The 20,251-nt window shown below is 46.8% G+C and overlaps 1 protein-coding gene and 1 long non-coding RNA gene across 2 annotated transcripts in view; one reads left to right on the top strand and one right to left on the bottom strand.

Annotated features, from left to right (window-relative positions):
• Positions 1-20,251, top strand: part of LOC109686347 (uncharacterized) — a 42,031-nt gene that overhangs the window by 3,332 nt on the left and 18,448 nt on the right. The window lies entirely within an intron of this gene.
• Srrm4 (serine/arginine repetitive matrix 4) overlaps positions 6,997-20,251 on the bottom strand; it is a 158,061-nt gene continuing 144,806 nt past the window's right edge. Inside the window, exons 10-13 of the mRNA XM_020163617.2 lie at positions 17,941-18,144; positions 15,173-15,283; positions 14,462-14,602; positions 6,997-13,005 (exon numbers count right to left, since the gene is read on the bottom strand). Coding sequence (XP_020019206.1) covers positions 12,720-13,005; positions 14,462-14,602; positions 15,173-15,283; positions 17,941-18,144 — 742 coding nt within the window. The 3' untranslated portion in view covers positions 6,997-12,719. The remainder of the gene's footprint in view (positions 13,006-14,461; positions 14,603-15,172; positions 15,284-17,940; positions 18,145-20,251) is intronic.

Here is a 20,251-nt window from a genome sequence, read left to right on the forward strand (position 1 = left end):
TCAGTGCTTATATACAAAACACTAGAGGTGAAGCAGTGAGTGAGCCAAAACTTCCTGCTTTGATGTGTATCAATAAACGATCAAATATGCAATTAAAATTATTTCAGATGCTGAAAAGTTTTATGAAGGCAGTAAAGACTCCTGGCTACCTTTCTCATTCAATTCCCTGCTACTGTTTTCACACTGCTTCTTGTACTTCAGCCACAGAGGCCTCCCTTCTGCCTCCCAAAGAGAAGATTCAAGCTTATTCCTGTCTGAGGTTTTCTCTCTGCTGTTCCCATCACCAGGAACACTCTTCCCACAGTCTCCATGTGGCTGGCCTCTTAATTCTACTTAAATTTCCTCTACTCAGAGAAACCTTCTCTAACCACTTAAAATCACATCCTCTCACATGTGTTGGTTTAATTTACTTTATAGCTCTTGCCTCTAACTGGTAATTGGATCTTTTACTTCTCTTTGTCTGTATCTGCCTCTCCGTTAGTATGACAGCTGCCTGAGGATGGAGGTTGGAGACTGGTCTGATGGCTTATGGCTGTATCACTGGTACCTGGGACAGTACCTGGTACACAGAGTTCAATAAAGCTTGTGATGTGTCATTTGTCATTAGTGTTGGTCACCAAACGATTCTGGTTTCCCCTTCTCCCTCCACTTTCTAGTCACAATAATAGGTAGCAAACGCATTTTCTGATGATACTTTTTGGGAAGAGTTGTGTAGATAGATCACTGTGGCCAGTGAGGAGAAATTATGTCTGTCATTGCCAGTTCAAAGCATCTAATAAGCCATGAGAGACCTTTGGCTATATTGAGGCAGTACTCTTGGGTTATTTTCTTTCTCTCTGGAGTATGGTCATCAACATCCCTAATGAGTGGACTTGTCCCTGCCAGCCCCCAATGGATGTGGATGAGAGATAAGCCTTTGTTCTTTCAAGGGACTGAAATTTTGGACTTATTTGTTACTGCAGCATAACCTCACTGATTCGGACGAATAGCTTTCCCAACAGCATCCTGTTATGGTTGTTGGGATGGCTCTATTTAAAAGACCATTCTCAGTGCTGATGTTACTGTAAGGGCTAAAACGTTTTATCTCCTTGTGTGTCAAAAGCCTGGTGGGAAAGTGGTACATGTTCCTCTCCATTTGGGACATTTATGACACATGTCATTAGAAGCCCCTTGTGCGGAGGGTGGCTCTGAGTTCTTTAAGACAAGGAGAGATGGACGGTCTGGAATCTCAGGGGCCCCTCCCAGATACCTCTGAGATTAGAGCAGCAACTGGTTTGACAAGTTGGTGACTATGACACCAGGCCATTGCTTTGGAAACTTTTTTTTTTTTTTTAGAGCGACAGCTCTTGGGAGTGTCTAGCCTGAGAAGGTTCTCAAGTTTTGTGTTGGTACAGGGAAGAAGGCTGGAATCGTGGGGGTGAATGTTTAGATAGGAGAAGGAGAAATAGGAATGAAATATGCTCTTTGGGAGACTCTCTTAGCTTCACTCTGAATATGAGTTAGAATTAGCCTTAGCTGTGAGCAAAACAGTCAGAATAACAGCAGAAACAAGAGAGAAGTTTATTTCTTCCTATATGTTGGAATTCAAAGACATCTGTCCATTATTGGTCTGTGGGACTGAGATCAGCGTATTGCTGCATTCATATGGGCTCCATTCCAAAGCCACCTCATGAACCAGGAGGCCATTTGAATTCCAGCCAGCAAAAAGAAGGAAGGGATGAAGAAGAAAGAGCACACAGGCAATCTCTTTCATAGAAGCTACCATGCAAAAATTCTACCTGTGTTTCATTGGGTAAAATTAGTCACATGGTCAGAGCTGTGGCTGCAGAGGAGGCTGGGAAATGTAGTCTTTATTCTTGGCAGCTATAAACTTAGTTAAATGGGAAGATTCTATTACCATGAATGAAAAGGGGAATGGCTATTGGGAGGCAGCTTAGAAATTACCATATCCCCAGGTACTGAAGAGGATTTTGCAGAAGCATCCTAAAGGTTCCTTTTACCCTGCTGACAAATATGCATTCTGTTCCTAACTGCTGACTTGTTCATAAGGAAAACTTTGCTTGGGATTTCAAATGATTGACAGACTCTGGTAAGCTCAGATATGTGAGGTCATGGGTTCCCTTCAGTTGATACCTTACTGGATGGGCATAGTGGTACATACCTATAATCCCAGCATCTGGGAACTGGGGGCAAGAGGATTGTGAGTTCAAGGACAGCCTGAATTGCATAGGGAGACCCTGTCTCAAAAAAAACCCCAAACAACAATAACAACAACAACAACAAAAAAAAGCAAGGAGAATACACCTCAGTGGTAGAGTACTTGCCTAGCATGTGGTTGAGTAAAGGAGAGAAAGAGAGAGAGACAGAGAGAGAGAGAGAGAGAGAGAGAGAGAGAGAGAGAGAGAGAAGAGAGACAAAGAGCACTTGCTTGTGTACACAGTTATTCCAAGCCCTTTTTCATTTCACAATGTGGCTATTTGATGTGGTTAGTGCTGTTTATTTTGGGTTTAGATTTGAGAGTAGATTGTCAAAGGTACCCATTGTTATTCCTTGAGAAAGACTTTGACAAGTTGCCATGGCAAAGGAAGAAAAAAAAAAACAGAAAGAAAAGCAGTCATGAGTCACCTGGCTGCAGGTTGGCCACAGGTATAGAATGGTGGAGACAGATTCCGAGGGGTGTAAGCCAGAACTACAGCTCCACTCTGGGCAGACAAGCGTGAACAGCCCCTGGCTCTCCACTAACACAGTGACGACAGAGCAAGTCGAGTGGAAAACGTGGATGGGGTGTCAGGGTGGGGATCAGCATGGGAAAGGGGTCAAGGTCTCCTGAGACTAGATTCTTCCAGGTGGAGGAGACACTATGGAGGGAGGGAGGTGGGAATGCCCACTCTCAAGAATTTAGTGGTGAAAGGTGAGAAGAGAGACTGTTCTACCTTCTGCCAAGTTGACCTGGAATCCTCCCAGAAGCCTGTCATAAGCTTAACTAGGTCACTGAGCCTCACCTCCTTCCCTTTTTCTCAGGATCAGTGACCATGCTACTTACTAACAGCACAGACTAAGTGCCTTACGTGCATCAGCTCTACTAATCTTCACGGCAGTCTTAGGTCAGTGCTTTTAATAACCCACTAAAGAGTGAGAAATCCAAAGCTTAGAGAGGCTACATCACTCATGCATAGACACACAGCTAGGAGGAAGCAGAGTCATTTTCATATCCAGGTTCTCTGGCTCCCAAGTCCTTGCTTTTGGCTTTTTTTTTTTTTTAATTGCACCATTCTCTTGTCCCATGCTTACGTACTGCAGTGACTTGGGTGTTGCTGGGTGAGAAGTAGATGTCTGCCTTACCATCCATGCTACATTCTCTCCCTCCCAGAGTGTGTGCATAAGAAATCCCAGCATCACTCTGAGGGATGTGTCACTGTCTTGCCACAGTCTTCCTAGTTACACCTCCCCTAACCATTTAAACTAAAAATTATCCAGGTCAGAAATGAAAGGGCTTTGGAAAGGAGCAGAGATGGTAATCTTGGGGCAGATCCAATCACTTGACAGTCGGTTATGTGCCAGGCACGACATGTCCTGCTGGGGATGCACTAAAAACAAGTAAACAACAAACAAACAAAACACAGGTAGAAACAAGGGCTGTCGGAGGAATGCAGGGGAGGTAAGGTGTGGGGGACCTGACCTCAGGTTGATGGCTGTCACTGCCTTAGTCCCTCCCCTATAACATTGTCCAGTCCCAGTTTTTCTCTCTTTTCCCTCAATGCTTGGCCAAGTCTTCTTCATTATCCAGTATCCATCTGGTGGCCCTGTTTTCCCGTGAAGCCTACCTTGACTTCCCAAGGCAATTTTAAGTGCTTTTTGGATTCACCCTCATCCTAGCACTCAGTTGTACCACTGACTAGCTATGTGACCTGTGACCAAGGGGGCAACCTGTCTGTGTCCCAGTTTCTGCATCTGTAAAATGGGTATTAAAATAGCATGGATCTCATAAGGATGCTGTGAAAATGAGTCTGAAGCAATTTGTGCCAATACTTGTGAAGCTCTTAGAAGCATGCCTGCTGCATCAACGACGCCAGACACATGCTGGGTGCTCTGATGCTGACTTTATTGTCACCATGACACCAGCTTGTAGCACCCTATAGGACATCAGAGCTGAAGGCCTCTTTGGTACCACCTAAGTCAGTGTTGCTTCATCCTGACTTTCTAATAGAATGATCGAGAAGTTCTTGCAGAAGCCCTGATGTCTGGCTTCCACCCTTCAAGAGGCTTATTATCTCCTGTGGGATGGAACTCGAGTGTGGGTGGTTTATAAAGATCATAAGTGACTTTAAGGCATAGCAGGGATCAAGATCCTCTGGCCTAATCCAGTGCCTTTTAACAGGTAGAGTAACTGGGTCCCAGAGAGGTGCTTGATTTGCTTAGGGTCATGCAGAGAGTTAGGGGCAGGGGTGTCAGCTCCTGTCTGTCGGGAGGTTTTATTTTCCCATATTCCTCCCACCCTCTGCTTGTCCTGTTTGTCACCCAGTGGAAAGGTCGCATGCCCTTGGGGCTGCCTAAAGTGCAGGTGTTGGATGCATGTTAACCCCCCTCCATACTAGGGCAATTGCCAGTCTAGACTGGGACGGACATCTCTGGAATCAGTTCTCTCTCCTCTGCAACCAGGGTAGCTGGGCTGGGAGGAGGTGGGGGGGGGGGTCCCTGTCCAGACCAATTGCCAGGAAAAAAATCACTTGGATTCTGGTAACTGGGAGCCAGAGTAGGAGGTGGAAAGGTGAAGGCTCTCCATGAGTCACTGAGAGGCAGCTGAAGTCAGTCATAGGTTCAGCCTCCTGGCAACCATACTTTCTGGGAAAAGATTCTTTTATCCAAGCCCTTATGGAGGGTTAGCTCTGAGGTAAAAATGTTCACACCCTCCAGGGTAAAGAGGTGTAGCAGAAATGGTCTTGGAGCCCACAGTCCTGGACCCAAACACCCACCCACTAGCTACATGATTTTGCCTGTAGGAACCTCAACTTTGCTCTTTGTCAAGTGTGTCTAAATAGTGTCGTGAAAATGAAAGAAGTTACTGGGTGCAGACTACACATAATAATTGACCCCAAAAGGTTCCTGTTGTTCTTAATTACCACGAAGCCTCAGAAGAGACTTGTTGCTTCATTTAAGACTACTTGGAAAGAAAGAAGTCAGTGTGGGGGGCTTGGGCTGGGGATGGTGGAGAGCCACAGTTTTACTCATGGGAGTTTATCCCACCCCAAAGAGTCCCAAGGTCAATTTCTGTTGGGCAGGGACTGTGGCAAGTGACAGGGGTAAACTGTTCTGTGTGATCTTTTTCCCCTAGTTAATGACAAACTCCAGTGTGGACAAGACTATGCGGTAGACAAGGGACTGAAACGACCTCCCAGTACCCCTGGGGATGGAGGCAAGAGCGGGGCTGAGACACCTCCCTGTTTGGTTGTGTCCATCATCCTGGTGCATGTGCACATTTGCGTGTGTGCACATGACACGACACGCAATTTTGATCCACACAGTGTTTGCAAAAAACAATGGATCATGAACATTTAAAAAAAATCAGGTTCTCTTGAAAAATTGAGGGGATTTGTCAACTCCAAGGTGAGCTTCGTAGCTGGGATCTCTCCTCACCTGCCTGCTGCCTACATGGAAAGAAGGAAACATTTTAATTCTACATTGAGAATATTTCCAGGGGTCCCCACTATGCTGGTTGGCACCTTCCTGCTGTCCCTATGAACCCCATCCCCAGAGCTCAGGCTCAGGTAGGAAATGGTAATTTTGCTCAATAATGTTCATTGAATGCTTCCCAAGCACCATTTGTTTAAAAAGCTACCATCTCATGGACTTCCCACAGCACCCAGAGAGGTAGCTGTTGCTACCCCATTTTACAGATGAGCAAATCAAAGGCCAGCAGGGTATGATCCTTGTCCAATACCACATAGCTGGCAGTGGCAAGGTCTAGATTTGAATCCAGGTCTTTTTATTCTAAAATCTGTGACTGATACTCAACTTCTTCTCAGCCATCAAGGTCTGAAGACCAAAACTGAGGAAGGCTGGTTACTCATTGCACAAACTGAAGGGTTAGTTGACAGTCTAGGAGATGAAGTCTGGGACTCTTGGGCTTTGTATGTCTAGGTCTCAGTTTCCTTCTTGGTAGTAAGAAGATCCTAATACCTACCTCACAGGGATGTAGCCTTATGGCTGAGATAATGCATATAAAATGCTTTCAAAAAAGGTCTCCTACAGCCAGGTGTAGAGTTGCAAACTTGTAATTCTAGCACTTGGAAAGCTGAGGCAAGAGGATAGCAAGTTTGAAGCCAACCCAGGTTACATTGAGACTCTGCCAAAAAAAAAAAAAGAGAAAGATCTCCTAAGGCACTCTGTAGATGCTACTAATGTATATTTAAAACCCAAATGCTTTGTTGCCCTTCACGCAGAGAAACTAAAGCAGATACCTTAAAAGCAACTGAGGCCAATAGGAAAAGGGGACCAGGAACTAGAGAAAAGGTGAGATAAAAAAGAATTAACCTAGAAGGTAACACCCACGCACAGGAAATCAATGTGAGTCAATGCCCTGTATAGCTATCCTTATCTCAACCAGCAAAAACCCTTGTTCCTTCCTATTATTGCTTATACTCTCTCTACAACAAAATTAGAAATAAGGGCAAAATAGATTCTGCTGGGTATTGAGCGGGGGGAGAGGGAGGGGGTGGAGTGGGTGGTAAGGGAGGGGGTGGGGGCAGGGGGGAGAAATGACCCAAGCCTTGTATGCACATATGAATAATAAAAGAAAAAAAAATAAAACCCAAATGCTTATAGGGTTGTTAGGCAGATTAGAGAAATGGGTTGGCTTATGTGAACAAGAGTGGCACAAAGCAGGTGCTGTCTGAGAGTTCCCTCCCTCCCTTTTCCCTCCTTCCCTTCTTTCCTTCCCTCCCTCCTCTGTGTTTTCAGGCACCCCATATAGACAGAGCACACTGGGCGATGTTTGAGTACACCATACTGTGGGACCTTTAATTAGAACAGAGACATGTTTCATACAGGTTGAAAAACCAGAAACCTCAGGAAAGTTATGCTTAGCTGTGGAGACCAGAAATCAAGCAAGCTGTAATCGCTGTGTCCCTGGGTAGAGGACAGGGTCCCAGGATGCTGGAGGATACAGCCTTTTTTTTTTCTCTCTCTAATGTGGACACTCCGGGCAGAGGTTGGCTGGTCAGGATGAGCTGGGCTGGTGATGGGCCTTCTGGTGTGGGATTTTCCCACACCAATTTAGAGAGGTGGCCTTGAGGTACACCGAGTGCCCTGGGCCAATGGGGTAGATTCTGCTAGGTTCTTGGCCAATTGCCATTTTAGGAAGTAGCTAAGAGTTGGGAGAGCAGATTCAGTGCAAAGTCCTCATAGCATTGACCCCTGAAGAAAGAACTACTGAGGTCATGGGGTACAGAGGCAGCCAGACATTTTTCCTTCCCGAACCTCAGTTTTTTCATTTGAAAAGTGGGCATTGGACCTATGTCACTGGCTTATTTATATGGTTGTACAGAATGTGGATAGATTCAAGGCAAGGCAGTGCCGTCTTTGTCTCCCTGTGATAACTGTGGAGAGAAGTTCATGCTAAATGCAGAGGCCTTGAACTCAGGCTATAAGAGTTTCCAAGGTGATGGCACTTTGAGGTCTCCTAAATTTGACTGTGGGACTCAGCTATTGTGACTTTGTCCTGCCAATTAGGTCCACACTCTGCCTTTTTGTTTTCTTCCTTGATTGATACCTTTCAGCTTTCTGCAGAAGACACAGGGACAATATTCAACAGTAGGGAGCCCACAGAACAGAACCCACTTCCTAAACCCTTCCAAAAACACAGAGGCTCAGCTCCATTTTATAGATGACAAGACTGAGGCCAGAGACCCATTCCTTTTTACCCCTACAGACACACAATCAAGAGAACCACAAGGAATCCCATTTCAGTCTCTTTGGTTCAGCTCTTTAGAAGATGAGGCATAACTTCTCTTGGCTAAAGAAAAGATATTACAATTCTCTCTCTTTTTTTTCAAGGAGTTGTAACTTTTTAATAGAAGTTGGTTTGTGTGCAGGCATTTGACTCCTCAATTAATTTCCATCTAAATGAGGTTTTCCCGGAGATAAGCAGTGTTTTAGTTCCATTTGAGTTTAATTTGTATGACTGAAGCCTCCATTTCTGCAAATTCCAATTTGTCCAGTGATTCTTGCACTCATTACCTACGTGATAAAGCCCTACTCCAGACAGCAACACCTGGAGCTGCAAGATGGACCAATTTCCAATAGCAATTCAGAGGAAGAGGTGGTCTCCATCCTTTTCCAACACCACTTAATAAATAGGAAATAAATTAATTAAATAAGTCATGTGTGTTGAGAGTTCCCCATCATGATATTTACAATGAAAATCAATCATTAGGAAAAAAGCCAAAGAAACAAATTCAAAAAACCAAACATACAAACTAAAACCAGCCACAGACAGAGGGATGATAACAACAGTGTCATTCTCATTGGCTCATGGTGCAGAAGTGAGACTGAAGAAGTCTCGATAAAGCATCATTCAATGACGTTGAACCTGGCATTAGTTTCTGTGCTGTGTTGTCTAGTCGAGGAGGAGTCGTGTTTTAAGGAATCTTGTTTTTGATATTTTTATTGTCAGACCAAATTTTCTACACAGCTGAAAGGAAAAGCAAGGCAAGACACATGCACGAGACTATTTTCAATATTTGTGGGAACGAATGGATGAAAACAATATAGAGGGGGTTGGGGTGAAGCTCAGTTGGTAGAATGCTTACTTTGTATGCACGAGGTCCAGGGTTTGATCCCCAGCACCAAGAAAAGGGGGAAAAATAAAGATAAGCAGAAGAAAAGATAGAAGTTGGATTTGAGAAAGGAAACAACAAACAAAACCCCCCAACTTTTTGCAACCTTTGGAAGCACCCCAGATTTTTATCTTCTCAAGCAAACCTTTTAAGGAAAAAGGAAATGAAGGTTTGGGATTCTCTGAGACCAAGACACTTTCTAACACCTTCATCTCATACTGCTTCTGAAAGAGTGAGTTTCCTCCCAAGAAGGAAACAAACAGAGAGACAGGAATGTAGTCAAACCCTGATGAACGAAATGGTCCTGGTTGTGGGTTTGGAGTTCGTTAGTTTTTCCAGATACACTGATGGGATTCAAGTATTGCTTTTAGTTCTTATTCTCATGATTTAGAACCTTTTAAAAATGTTTAATGTTCACTTTTAAAAAAAATTTTCCCTTTGAGTCTCAGTGAAATTCACTGTGTCTTTGGTGACCCTTCCAGGTCAAAAACTCCTCCACTTCACAGAGGTGGAAACTCCGATCCAGGGAATGATTTGCTCTTATCTATAGCATATCCACTGTGGGAAGGTCAAGGACTTGACATCAACCACATTGCCCTCCCATTTGGGATGTTGGTTTTTGAGCCAAATTCTCACCATGAGCAGCTTCCAAACGACCTGTCTGATTTCCTGGAAGCAGATAGGAGGGAGGGTGAAGTGAACACAGGACCAGCAATATGTGGGGTTGATGGTTCTAGCTGATGAAAGTTACTAGCGCCCCAACAAGAGTTCTGGTTTTGAGTGGGAAAAAAAGAAAAAGACAATGAGAGAGAGAGAGAGAGAGAGAGAGAGAGAGGAGGAGAGAGACGCTCTGGCAGCATCTAAGCAAACTTCCTCAAGGCAGAGTTACCTCTTTCCTTGGATTAGGGCAGGATAGTCATGTTGCCATAGAACAACTAAGGACATTGCAAAATTTTCACCAAGTCCAAAGCCAGCCCAGGCAAGCGGACAGTTGCCATGCCACGGAGAGCAACTGTGGAAAGGGCAAGAGCCCTCTGCAGCCAGCAGCCAGAAGGCACTGCCAGTTGGTCAAAGAGGCAGGACTCACAAAGGTCTCTGGATCCTAGTTTCCAGGATGGGCTCAGAAATGACCTTCTTGGGGGCTGTTTCTTCCATCTGTGTTTCATTTCTAAGAGCTCTATGGCCTCCCTGACAGAACAGCAAGAGATCACAGAAAAAGGCCATTTGCTTTGGGCTCCAGGGTTTCTCCCAGGATGGCCTCTTCACAAGGCAGTATGCATCCACTGCAGACAAAACAGGTAGCTTTCAAATCTCAAAAGATGGGGAGACAGTAGGTACTTGTAGTAGAGGTGTGCTTAGAGAGAGGTGATCCTGCTGTTTTATCTATGCCCTGGAAAGATGTGCTCCATCCAGGTACTAACAATTTCCATCCACCATGCCCCCCATCCCAACCCAAGGCACACTAAGTACTCTGTGATTTCGCTAAGGCGCCTTGGCTGTTTCTATTTCTGATCTGTCAGTGGAGTAGCAGTGGGCAAGGGATTGGGGCACAGGCTTAAACTCCATTGGTCAGTGTCAGGCTGAGTACACTGGGACTCAAGTGCTTCTGTGTCACCTTCAGAAAGTTCTAGACTTAGAGCCTTGAAGGAAAAGGAGAATATTCCCACCCACATCTGTCCTCCCCCATCAGATCCATAGAGACAAAAGAAAAAAAGAGAGATATGTAAAGATAATTTAGACATTCCTCTTCCCCAAACACACATACACACTGTACACACGCACACACACACACACACACACACACACACACACATGACCTCTCTGTATAAATAAATAATTAAATACTGCTGATGGTGGGAAAGAGAGAGAGTATCACATAAATAAATAAATAAGTAAGTAATAAATAAACAGATAAATAAGTCAAATAAATAAGGTTTTCTAGGAGCCCCAGGCAAAATGTTCCCCTGGAGTTGTCTGAATGCGGTCTGCACAGAGGCTTCTATGCCCCTCACAACTGTCCTGCTCAGGAGGAGTGGTGGCTCCATGAGGGAGATAAGTCCAATCTAGGTTCCTGGGCAGGGAAGAGGGTTATTTACAGTTGCTGTACATGCCCTCCCAGGGTACTTGCCCCTGTCCCCAGGCACCTGCCTGTGGTGACAACACTGGCAGCCATGAGTCTTGGTGGGCAAACTTCAGTCTGGGCCAGAGGCCATCGTGGGAAGGCCAGGTGGTCCACTGCTGCCTGATGAAGGAAGGCTTGTTGGGTGGTGGCATGGCCTTTGCTGGCCCTCTGGGGGGAAGGACTGGGCAAGGAGAGATTACTGCTTCCATATGAAATGATTTTTTCCAAATATTTTCTTTGGGGTCGGAGAGAAAGAAAAAAATATTCTATCCTTGCTTCCCCATACCTCCTACATCCAAAGCTGGGAAAGATTTTCTCTCTCTCTATACCCTATCCTGCAGCTGCTATTGCTACCACAAACTTGACACCCATAAAGCTCCGGAAAGCCAGGCAGCTGGTGAGGGGGAAGCCCGAAAGTTTATTTTAAGGAACTTCTCCCTCTCCTGCCTGCTCCCAGTGCCTTCTGCAGATAAAGCAGCTGGTGGTATTTATGTGTCAGAGGGCAGCTTACCCTTGATGCATAGCCCTGGGCAGAGGGGACAACAGGGTGAGGGCAGAAATAAAGGAGGGGCTTTCCCAAACTGACAAGAAATCTCAGAAGCTAGCAGGAAACCCAGGCAAGCCCGCTTATACTCTCTGGATTTGGACCACCCCTGCCCCCCAAAACCTGACCTGCTTTGCCTCATCCTGGCAAAATTCCTGAGAGGCAAGGAGAGTGGCTTAGGTTGAAGGGTGGGAGGGTGGGTGCCAGGATGCCCTGGGTAGGATCCAGGGTGTGGCAGTCTGGGTAGTGGGGAGAGGACAGGCAGGAGCCAACTGCAGGGCAAGGCCAGACTGGCTGGCGCTGGGGGCTGGCCACTGGCCCTGGCATGGGGAATGCTCAGCAGATGGTCCTGTGGAATGAAGGTGGTGCCAGCCATTGGGGCTGGGGAAAATTTGGGAAGTGGGGTTGTGGCCTAAGCTGCCCTGGCTGTTGCACTGTCTCCTTCCCTGTGGTGTTGTAGGGCCCCTGTGCACAGCCAGGAGGCATTTTGTTTCAGCCCTTGGGGACCTTCAGATAGCTGGAACCTGTTGGGTTCCTGCCTCTGACTGAGAGAGCAGAGGACTCCTGTCTTTTTGATTCACACTTGTAACTACAGAACCCATCTCTAGTCACCTGACACCTACCACCAACTCCAATGTCCACATTCTCTTTTCCAGGACCCAAGAGCCTTCCAGACTTTGCTTGGCCTATTTCGGGAGGTTTAATCTCTGATACTTTATCTTGGGCCTCGGTTGCTTTGGTCTCTTGTGTCATTTCTTCCTAGCATGAGATTGAATGGAGAATGAGGGCAGGTGGCATGAATTACCCTTGACCTTCACTATATATCCTGTGAGCAGTGGGTGAGCAGAGCTACTTCCACATGTTCCTGACCAGGCTCAAACTTTCAGTCAGAGACCCACTGCTTCCCACGAAACCTTGAGGGTTTTTTTTGTTTTGTTTTGTTGTTGTTGTTTTTGTGCTAAAAGAGTATGGTGCACTCCATTTGCCCAAGCCTGAAGTGAGCCTCACGATGGTGCTGGTCGAGGCTCCTAGTAGCTTGACCTAGGGATTCAGGCCCCTGTAACACTCTTTCCTCCTCCCCAGGAAAGTAGGGAGCTCAGGGCCCCAGAGCCCTCGATATCTGTCACCAGGGAGAAGGCAAGGGAAGGCAGGTAGTAGGGGAAGCTGGCAGAGCAAAAGGGGTCCCCACGAGCAGCTGGCCTCAAGGGAGGACCCTTGCTTAGCGCCTCGTGCTGGAATAGCTGTCTGCCGAGCTGTAGCTCCGGCTGTGGCTCCGGCTGCGGCTCCGGGAGCCCAGACTGGGGCTACGGGAGCTGGAGCTGCTGCTAGTGCGGGTCCTGCTCCGGCTCCGGCTGGGGCTCCGGCTCCGGCTGGGGCTCCGGCTCCGCGAGTAGCTGCGGCTGGCCGAGCGGCTGCTGCTGCTGCTGTACCAGGAGGAGGCGCTGCTGAGGCTGCTGGACGAAGACGGGCTGGGTCGGTAATAGGGGATCGGGCGTTTCCGGGCACTGCAGGGACCAGATGAGGATGCATGAGGGCTAGACCTACCCCAGCCTCCACCCAGGGAAAGAATGTCCTTTCATCTCCCAGTCCCTTAAGGGGACAAAGCGACAAAACAAAAACAGCAACAAAAATCCTTTTCACTTCTCTTGCAGTCCTAAGAACACCAGAGTCTCAGCTTAGTGCGGGATGTCTTGAAAAGTGATAATTTCGCTCTCCACCCTCCTTTTAATTTTAACAAAGCAAGCCTGGGGCTCAGCGCCTCCAGCTGGCAACAGAAGCTACATCTAAACTTTAATCGCAGTTTTGTTTTGCTATTTTTACTTTTACTAGAACCTTCTATTTCTAGTAGCTTCTATTTCTAGGCGAGAGGGGCTGGTTTTCCATTTACAGTAGTGTATCAAATTTCTTTTGGAAATAAATGCAGGGGACTTTGCAAAGGGTATATCCACTTAAAGAAAATTATACCAACAATGGTACATTTAATAAGCAGAGGAGGTGACAATGGCTGATGGATGACTGGAGGTTGGGAAGGGGACTCCAGGGAGGGTTCCCTGGACCTCCAGGATCTCTGCTCCCCTGTGGGTCCCTGGATGAAGTGGTTGTTGCCAACACAATTTTAGGACAGCACTCAGTCATTCTCCCAGCTTTAAAACCTGAGAAATTCCTTTCTGCTCAGTCCATAGCCCTCTGTGTCACAGCTTTTCTTTTGCTGAGACCTCACCTGTGACAAGTAACCTTATCTATCTGTGTCAGTAACAATGGCACACAGTGTTCTCTGCATTTCAGTTTACAAAGTACCTTCACATCGTTTTGCCTCCTTTCACTTCATCTTTATGATACTCCTAAGATTTATTTCTTCCAGTATTTCATGCGTGAGAAAACAGGCTCAGGGAGGCAAAGCCTAGAAAGTGGCCAAGCCAGGACTCAAGTCCAAATTCAGCCACCACGCCTTCCTGAGTTCCTTAGGCCCTAAGCAGTCCCGTTCACACTCTCTGCACTTGGTTTAGGGTGTAATCACATACAGGTTTGTTTAAACCTGGCATCTGAGTGTGCAGGTTCAGGGTGAAGGTCTGTCTACACTATCGCTGGTGCTCCCCCACCAGGCCAACGTCCTGCCCTGTGGCCTGGGCGCCCATTCTCTGACCAGTCCACCTCCTTTCCCTGCCTGCCTCACTGATCCCAGCTAGGTCCCCAGGGTCCCTCTACAAAAAACCTCCCTTAGGCCACACCCTATTTAAGTTGGCTCCACCCCTTACCAGCAGCCCCTCCCACACATTCCTAGGCACTCCCCCCACGTTCCTGCCCTAGTAGGCTCCCAGGTCTTGAAACAAAACCTTATTTCAGTGGTCAGGAGGAGTGTCCCTTATCTCCCACAATCCAGAAGTCCCAGCCCCAAGGAAGCAAGAGGGATTGGGGGTGGGAGCGAGGGTGAAGGTGGGTACCCTGCTTTCCTGGCCTCACCTTGTTATCCTGCGGGCCTCCAGGTGGCTCGGGGAGTCTCTCCGGCGCTTCCTCATGGGCGAGTAGGACCGACGCCTCCGCCGTGCTCGCTCGCGCTCCCGCGGCTGCGAGTCCTTTTCACTGTACTTGGGGTCCCGTTCCCTGAAGGGGGACAGGGGATTACTGGGGAGCTGGGATCTGCAGGGGCCCCAGGGAAGGGAAGATGACCCAGTTGTAGGAAGAGCCTGCGTGGGAGCCAGGAGTGTGCAGGGGAGGCAGACTTCGCGGGCTGCATTACAAGGGTGCAAACGCTGCAGAGGTGAAGGGGTGACTATCACAGGGCCCTGGTGTGGGTAAGAATTAGGGATGCAGAAGACAGGCAGGAGGGGTAGTAGTAAGTGGGTGAGGAGGCTAAAGACTAGGATATGAATTCGGGAGTGTGGCTGTGGGAATGTTTGGGGTAGGGACATTAGGACGCAGGGCTATATTTGGGAATTGTTGCTATTCCTGACTGGGCAAAGAAAAATCCAAGAACAGCTCCCCATCTCTACTTCTGCAGAGCTGGAAAGAGGAATAGGGTAGGGCTTGGGAGACAGGCTCAGAGAGGCGGGGTCAGAGCAAAGGGGTGTGGCCGGGGCGGGGCCTGGCCCGGGGGCGGGGTCCGGCCTGGGGGCGGGGTTCTGCCCGGGGTCGGGCCCGGGGCAGGGTCTGGCCTGGGGGCGGGCCCGATACCTGTTGGGGCTGTAGCGGGAGTAGCTGGGGCTGCGTCGGGATCGAGAGCTTCTGCTGGGTGGGCTCCTCTTGCCAGACTTGGAGGAATAGCTGGGCGAGCGGGAGTAGGACCTGGGGGAGAGGTAACAGCCCCTAAAAAGCCTGCTGAACATGCGCGCTGAGGTTGTATGACAGCTAACATTTTATTCGCCTGGTCTCCAGGTGGCGACCCTTTTCTTTCTAGAAGCCTGGTGATGGAACCAGGCCCTTACCAGAGAAATCCCCTCCCCTTTGGGTGGTTTATGATAGCATGGACCGCGTCCTCCTATTGCGTGCTCATTAGCCTGGCTGCTTATTAGCTGTGTGACTTTGGGCATGTCATTCCACATCTCTGGGTTTCTGTTTTCTTATCTGTAAAATGGGAGTAATAATAGTACTTACCCTGTAAAGTTGTACATCAAATGTGTAAATTAGCACATATGCTAATTTAGCCAGTGCCTGGGAAATGTTAACTATGAAATGTTAGCATTTCATTTAACCCTCAACACATCCTAGCATTATGTACTATTGTCAACCCCATTTGATAGTTGGGGAATCAAAGGCACAGAGAATGTAATTTACCCAGGGTCACACAGCCGATAGGGGACATGAATCCAGGTGTGTTTGCTCCAAAGTACTCTTGACTTCTGTAGACTACAGTAGTCTCTTCCCTTATCCATGGTTTTGCTTTCTATGTATTCGGTTACCAGAGGCCAGCCGTGGTCTGGAAACATTAAGTGGAAAATCCTAGAAGTAAACAACTCATAAGATTTTAAGTTGTGTGCCATTCTGAGCAGCAGGATACGACTTCTTGCTGTCTTGCTCCATCCTACCCAGGGTGTCAGTCATCCCTTTGTCCAGGGTATACACACTGTATATGCTGCCTGCCTGTTAGTCACTTAGCCTTTTTGTTATCAGATCCACTAGCAAAGTATTACAGTGCTGTGCACAGGTGGCCATCACTGACTTAATAATGCCATCACTCAAAGGGAAGGTAGTGTTGCCAGTAATTCAGATATGCCAAAGAGAAGCAGAAAGTGCTTCCTTTAATGTGAAAGTGAGCATTCTTCACTTAACATGAAAATTGAAGTTGCTGAGATTTACAGTAAGAACAAATCTCTCTGTGAAACTGTGAAGAAGGAGAAAGCTAGTTTTTCTGTCACACCTCAGACTGCAAAAGTTCCTACCACAGTGCACAACAGGTGCTTACTTGAGATGGAAAAGGCCCATTATTATAGGGTTTGGTACATCTGTAGGGTTTTGGAATGTATCCCCTTTGGAATAAGGGTGGGGGGATGCATTCAAATTACTGATTCCTTTGCTACTTTCATCTTCTACCATCTCTGATAATTAGGAACATTATAGGAAGGAATAGCTTATCCAGTCCCAGGGCCCTGGACCTATGTCCAACTGTGGCCCCCATAAAAGTAATGTTTTGCCAAGTTGCTCTTTGTGCACTGAGAAATATTATAAGAGTCAAGAAGGAGCATGTTTGTATACAACTGGGAAGCGTATTGTCCAGCATTCCATCCACTACACCATACAGTGTCCTTTTCTGTGGAGTCCCATGAGGCATCTTTCATGGACCTTAAAATCAGTAGTAGCTGCTTTTCCAAGCAATGGATTCAATTCTTCCTCCTCTTTCTTCTTCTTCTTCTTCTTCTTCTTCCTTCTAAGAATGTAACAATGAATGGAGTGATTTCTGTCTTTGCTTCATCTGCCAGGGAGTTCAGAAGTCATATTTGAGGTCCACTGCGAGCAACTACCTACAATTATACAACACACCTTTTCAGCCTTAATCTTTCTCTTAACTAAACATATATTTTCTCCTTAATTTTCCTGTTAGCCTAATCTGCTCTTCCACTAATGTTACTGCATCATGTGGAATGAAGTCAGCAGTCTTGCCTCCTTTTTGTAGAATTGGCTGGTCTTGAAATAACCAACTAAGTAAGCAAATGTGTTTTAATTGTATGGTTGCAGAAGAGTAGTCAGCCTTCTGTTGGGAATTTTTGTTTGCAGAGGAAAGCTGAACTCTATGAAATCATGGGTTGGTAAGAGTGGATGGAATATTCCAGTTCCTGAGATCTTGTTCATGTTCCATGACATCATTATTCCACCTGAGATAATCAAGCAATTACCAATTTGCAGTTCCTCCCACTAACGAGAGCATCCTTGCGTCTGGATTAGTTGTGTGACTTGCTGCGGCTCATAGCATAGCAGAAAGGTTGGCATGTCTCTTATAAGCCCAGGACTAAAGAAGCCTTGCACACGACTGCTCTCTCAGAATGCTGTCATCACTATGTGAACAAACAGACAGGCTTCCAGGTGACGGTTCAGAGCAGAGATGACTAATCTGGGGTCATTCAATCCAGCCAGATCCCAGTCCACTCTCCATCTGACCACAGACACACAAGAGAGCCCAACAAGAGTGAAGAACCAGCCTGCTGAGCCCAGCCCAAATGACTGATACACAGAGCCAGGAACTAATTAAACACTTTTGTTCTGAGGATGCTCCAAGTAACTCTACAAATGTTTTATAGTAATCACAGCCATTCATCTAACCATTGGATTATGACAAAACTGAGGCTCCAGAAGGCTAATTAACTTTCCCATAAGCTAGTAATGGCTAGACTGGATATTCAAGTCAAGTCTGATTCCTCTTCCCCATGGGTGGGTGGGCACCTCCAGTTACCTTAACTCACTGCTAAGGAGGGAAATACAGCAGAGCAAAGGTCAAAAGCCAAACTCACCTTTTTTCAGAGGAAGTGGACCGGCTCCGGGTGTACCTGGGGGAGGCCCTGGGGTTTGGGGATCGGGAGGAGTGGCTGGAGGATCGGGTGCTAGCATAGGAGGGGCTGCGGGAGCACTCTTTCATGGGGGAGCTCCGGGCTGTGGATGGGACCAAAGTAGACTTCTTCACCTCAGCACACTCCAGACATGGTGACTGAAATCCTCTGCAGGAAGAAGAGTGCCTGTCACCACTCAACTGCCCGCTCCTCACCTGACACCCCTCTCCCCACCTTGGACTAGATGGTGGTGTTCTCCCCAAACCCTCCTCCCAAGTTTTTGCATCCTGGAAAGTCTTGCCAGGGAACATCTGTTAGAGGAGCAGAGATAGAAGAGATCCTACAGGTAGATGGATGATGGTTTAGTTCAGCATCCCTGGTATGGGACGTGTGCCCCAGGAAGCACTTCACAAGGTCATTGTAGGCATGATGCTAAATAACATAGGCCACATGGTGAGAGATTCATTCCCCTCCTTGTCTTTGTGGGATGGTCCCTTTGATTACACTAATGAGAAATTCTTGGCTGGATGCTACTGGGCTTTTAACACCTCTGTCACACTTTGTAATCTCCCAAAGAGAGGGGAGCAGGCCTCAGGCTCAGAGCATTGGGTAGGAAAAGTTAACGAACCATAACTAAATATTGCTTGAATCGTATGTATTTTTACAAGTGCCTTCTACTCAGGACCTGTGATGGTAACTTTATGTTTCAGTTAGTAGTCTAAGTTTCCTTACAGAAAAGTGAGTTTACTAAAGTAAATAAATTAGCTCATGGACATAGTAAAAATCAACAAAGTGATTTGTGGCTGGTTTAAGTTTGGGGGTCTTTGGTGTAGCTCATTTTGCAGATGGAGGAATTAAGACCCTCGCTCCCCACCCCCCAAAAAAAAAAAGAGAGAAGAAAAAGGTGTATGGAAGCTTGTTCAGAATCACACAAAGAGCATGCTTTTTCTCCTGTGTTCTCATCCTGTCTCGGGCCATACTGGACTCCTTTTGGGTTCTCCATGCAGGCATGTTCATTCAGATTAGAGAAGAGTCAACCTCAAGTCACCTTAATATGGTCTTCACAGCTCACCGCGACCCAGATCCTGCTCACCTTCTAATCTTGGCTCTCGACAGTGTCCTCTCTTGGCTCCAAGCATTAACAGACTCCTCATTCCTCCTGGAATATCCCTCTTTGCTCCCTTGTCTCCAGGTCTTAGAACAGTGTGGTATTTACAACCCTCTTCTGTACTTTACTGGCAACTTCTACTCATGGTTCTGGCTTACTCTGAAGCTACCTTTTTCTGGAAAGCTTTCCTGGACAACTTCCTATCCCGGTCTGGGCTGGGCAATCTCCAGGTGTTACCACAGACTCTACTTCCTGAAGGATTCCCCATCTGTAAATGGCTCACTTAGCTTCTAACTGTAGGTGTCCCCTTCTGCCCCAGGCATTGATTGAGCTCATGGGGTACAGGCACTCTGAATACCGTATCCAATCCCGAGTGCCTGGCTTGGAACCGGTATCAGGTGTCAATGCAGTTACAGAATGAAGATCTTGAATGTCTTCAGCATCCTGGGCACTTCACAAACATCACTTCATTTAGTCCTCCTTCTGAAGCTTGTCCTTAGTCTGCCCAATTTACAGAAAAGGCTCAGAAGGGCATGTTACTTGCGAAAGGCCACCCAGAGTTCCAAGCTCTGATCTGTTCAGCTCCAAAGCCCCTGTTCCTGCCACCTCTCTAGCTCTCTACCTTTAATGTCTGTGATTCCCTTAGTTTAAAGCTGGTGTCTGCTTCACTCAGCCCTAATTTATTGTTCCATCTCCCCTCAGCTGGCATGACATAAATACCCATGGATTTAACTATCACATTTAGAAATGAAATTCTGCTTCTAAATTATTTAATTGGGCTGTCCAGGTAGATCAAATTAAACAGGTAATTGCTAGATATCTCTAGGCCTTTTATCCAGTTCTGGATACAGACCTGTATTTGGATACTGATGCTGTGTCTTATTAACTGAGTTTTTCAACTACTGTGAGCCTCAGTTTGCCTATCAGTTTTAAAGAAAAGGTTATAACAGCACCTATCCCATTAATGTTCTAAGTGCAACTCTGGAAAGTGTTTTGCATAGTACCTGGCAGGTGGTTTGGGCTCAATGGATATTAACCGCCATTATTTTTACTGTTGTTGTTATTGCTTTTCTCTGTCCTGCCTGCATGATAGCACTGCAGTGGATCAGTAGACAAGTGGCTTCCCTCTCCCATATGGGGACTTCACTGCCTGTTCTTGAAGATGTT

Source organism: Castor canadensis, chromosome 18, assembly GCF_047511655.1.
Source record: "Castor canadensis chromosome 18, mCasCan1.hap1v2, whole genome shotgun sequence".
Taxonomy (NCBI): domain Eukaryota; kingdom Metazoa; phylum Chordata; class Mammalia; order Rodentia; family Castoridae; genus Castor; species Castor canadensis.